Source organism: Syngnathus floridae, chromosome 2, assembly GCF_059516105.1.
Source record: "Syngnathus floridae isolate MCC-2025c chromosome 2, RoL_Sflo_1.0, whole genome shotgun sequence".
NCBI classification, from domain to species: Eukaryota; Metazoa; Chordata; class Actinopteri; order Syngnathiformes; family Syngnathidae; genus Syngnathus; species Syngnathus floridae.
Window position 1 is genome coordinate 967923 of NC_142414.1, and position 3285 is coordinate 971207.

Sequence of the window (3285 nt, forward strand, 5' to 3'; positions counted from 1 at the left end):
ACAAAAAATAGAAACTTTCCCACTCTGATTAAAACGTCCTGTGTTCATCTACGTATTTTCGTTTTGCTGTGCATCTTTTCCCTGCCATTTCGAGAGCCCAATTGACACTCATAGTTTAAAGAAATGTGTTTGCCCATCCTACTTTGTGGAATTTCACCACATGCGCTTTTGACCAAAATACCAAATTGAACTCAAGTGAAGCCAACACGCACTCTGATCCGCCGTCAGCACGTCATTCACGCCAGCGTGGCTGGCTTTTTCGCCGTCCGTGGCGGGGCAGTCCCGCTGCGGTAGCGCCTCGTACAACATGGCCTCCAGCTCCAGGATCCTCTGGGCCGCAATCCTCGTCCATCAGTGGTCCGGCGGGAGATTTGAGGGCGGCTTACCTTATGAGCCTGGTCCATGGAACACTTCCTGAAGTCCAACTCTTCATCCAGGTAGCCCTTCTGCTTGCAGAACATATCCTAGCACAGCTCAAGGTCAGAATTGTTGGGGTACATTGCCGGAGTTCCCCTTGGCTGATGTCGCATGTCTGTCTACCTTCTCACTTTCAATGTCCAACATCTTCTGTTGAAGTGCTGACTTGGTCACTTTGATGTATTCTAACCACTGAGGAAAGGCTGCTGTCACATAAGCAGAATGCGAGAGCGTGCGTGGACGTGCGCGTTACCTTCTCGGCTAGGGTGAGAAGGGTCCTGGCGTGAATCACGACCACCTGCTCCTCGTTGGTGAGATTCTGCAAGAGCCCAAAGGCACAGCGTCAACAAGCTTCTTTCAGCGCAAAGCCTTCCAAAAGTCACATTTGAGCCGCCGAGTCTCGTGGAGTGCGAACATAAGGAGTTCGACATACACTTACGGCGTTATAGCCCAGGATGTCCAGCTTCTTCATCAGATCACTGATGACGATGTCCGGGGGAAAGGCGCAAGGAGCAATGTAAGGTGTTCTGGGACCTCGGGTTAAGGTTAGGGTTGCGAGGGACGCCTTACGTACGCTCACGCCCTCGGCCTCGCAGTAGATCTGCAAAGGGCTGAGGCCGTCTGGGAAACGGACTTGCAGAAACTTCAAGACGGGGGAGCGCCACTCCCTCTCCTGAAAGGCAGAGGCATGCATCCGTCCGTCCGTCCGTCCGTCACATCTCTGGCCTCAACACGCTTGTGCGAGTCTTCCCACCTCCAGCTCCAGGATGCGGAACTCAAGCAGTTCGTTTTGGTCTCGGATATCCTGGATGTGCTCTTTCATACGCGCTTCTTCCGCCTCCATCCGCCTGACCTGAAAAGACAGTCAGACCTCATCTGCGGGGCTTCCCGACAGGTGTGACGCCAAGCGACTCCGCCCAGCGCCTTTCTTTCCGTCACCTTTTCGGCCAACTGCTGATTGCTCTGACGCAGCAGCTGCTTCTCCTCCACCCACTTGACATTCTAGAAGAGACAAACGCGTGGACAGCTTTGGAATGTTGTGTCATTTTCATCCACAAATTCTTTGGTTGACTGGAAAATGACATTTGCTTTTCTCCGCATTTTCCCAGCCACGTTCGGGGGGTGGGGGGGGGGGGGTGGGGGTTGGTCCAGTAATGCCAGACGGATGAGTGACTGAAGAATGTAGCTATTTTGTCTGAGAAAAAGGTGTGCTCATTGATGAGCTTACCTGTCCTTGTTGCTTCAGCGCTGACTCCAGATCTGCTACTCTGCTTTGATAGTGACCCATTTCTACCATCAGCTTTTCTCTGGTCTGAAAGGAGGAGGAGGGAGGCTCCTCCTCCTCCTTTCAGACCAGAGAACACCCGAGGCTGGGTGAGAACGGGGAGGCTGCGACCCGGCCGGGGGTTGCGGGAAGGGGCGCCACCTTGATCTCCTTCTCGGCGTCGTAGTCCCCTTCGCTGGTCTGGGCTAGCAGAGCGTAGGCTCGTTGCAGCGCTTGATATTCTTGCGTCAGCTGGCGGTAGCGAAGCTCCGCCTCTTCATGCACACACCAATGCAACACAGCACTAGTACCAGAATCAGTCAGACCGGCGACAAAGCACCCGCGACGCAAAGACGAGTCCGATTCCAGGCTGAAGAGGAATGTTTGGTGCCAATACGCTAGCAGAAATGGCGGGCTACCTCTTCGGGTTCCGTGTCGGGGGTTCTGTCGGTGTGAAAAGACAAGGACGATCCGTCCGAGTCCACCAACACGTCTTCGTCGTAGCCGTAAAATGTTCTGATGACCTGCGGGCGCGGAAGCAAACATCTCTCTGAACAAACTGAAGCGACACCTCACGATGAATCGACGAGAGGAACGATAGCGAGAAAAAGGCCATTTCATCTTGCGCAACACCAAGCAGCCGCAAACAAACAGACCCACCTTGCAGGACCTCACGCTTTGTTCCTCCTCAGAGATTCTCGACGTCGGTATCGTAGCAGCAAATCTCTCTCCTGTCGACACAAATAATCCGCCTTTGAGATTCTTTGGATGCAAAGGGAACGAACGGCTCCGGCGCAGAAACAAACGCGACTCACAATGACATTTCTGACATGAGCTCCTGTCTCCAGAGCCTGAAAAACACGTCACCGGCGATGATTGGAGGGACGCTCGTCTTTTCCAAAAGTGACAACTACAGGGTGTGTCAGGGTTTTCCAGATTATCTTTATCGTATCATTATGTTGCTTTGACTTTGACTGCAACCTGTAGTAAATAATATTATTTATCCCTTATTTATCCCTATCGCTTATCCCTTCCTACACAAAGTCGTAAAACACCCCTTGCTATGTTTTGACTAGAGGTCAAGGGCTTCCTCTATTCAATCCACTCTTACACCCACCCTGTTTCTCTTAATTAAAATGCTCGTGCAGGAGCCGAGAGTCAGACTTCATTCGTACAACGGATGGACTCTCCACCTGCAGGTGTCCAAAAGAACTTACTTGTCTCCCGTGTGGTTCTTGCAAAATAAGTTGGAGCGAGCGCAACTCTAACAGGGTGCATTTTGCCACTAGCTGCCTACGGACAATGATGTCGCGCTCGCGGCTCATGGTTGACGGGCTGAGCAGCCGGGCAAGTCCGTCGTTTTCAGCGCACAGCGAGTGGCAAAGGCGCTGACAAAACGGGAGCTTTGAGCTGCTGAAAACGGCAAAACAAGTCTAAAGCGTGTTCAAACGCGTGCGCACAATGCTCCTGCTTGAAAGGTCGGAATTTAAGGGGCCAATTTTTTGGATGGCGGCCGCCGGCCAAGCTTTGGACGGAAAAGGTTTCCTGGCGACAGCGAGCGAGCGCGGCGCTGCCGTACGTGCACCGAGTCGCCTGCCTGAAGA

At 52.8% G+C, this 3285-nt stretch overlaps 1 protein-coding gene across 2 annotated transcripts; it reads right to left on the minus strand.

Moving 5' to 3' along the window:
• On the minus strand, nt 1-1776 carry LOC148401231 (janus kinase and microtubule-interacting protein 3-like). 2 transcript variants are annotated; one of them, XM_088368881.1, is made up of 8 exons: nt 1646-1776; nt 1357-1419; nt 1172-1270; nt 857-1090; nt 671-736; nt 541-609; nt 387-464; nt 1-330 (listed from the first exon to the last, which is right to left on the minus strand). In XM_088368881.1, exons 1-8 carry the CDS (start codon nt 1712-1714, stop codon nt 154-156), a joined length of 855 nt encoding a protein of 284 aa, XP_088225007.1. In that variant the 5' UTR covers nt 1715-1776; the 3' UTR covers nt 1-153. The 2 variants fall into 2 exon arrangements, with proteins under 2 accessions (XP_088225007.1, XP_088225006.1); XM_088368880.1 differs by having other exon boundaries at nt 851-1090.
• Between the last annotated feature and the right edge of the window lie 1509 nt (nt 1777-3285).

What these genes read in the sequence shown, in the direction of transcription:
- LOC148401231 (XM_088368880.1), bottom strand. Translation starts at nt 1,714, where the DNA reads ATGGTAGAAATGGGTCACTATCAAAGCAGAGTAGCAGATCTGGAGTCA. An exon ending in ATCAGCAGTTGGCCGAAAAG is followed by an intron (nt 1,271 to 1,356) that starts GTGACGGAAAGA and finishes CTGTCTTTTCAG; the next exon opens with GTCAGGCGGATGGAGGCGGA. An exon ending in TGGACATTGAAAGTGAGAAG is followed by an intron (nt 465 to 540) that starts GTAGACAGACAT and finishes GAGCTGTGCTAG; the next exon opens with GATATGTTCTGCAAGCAGAA.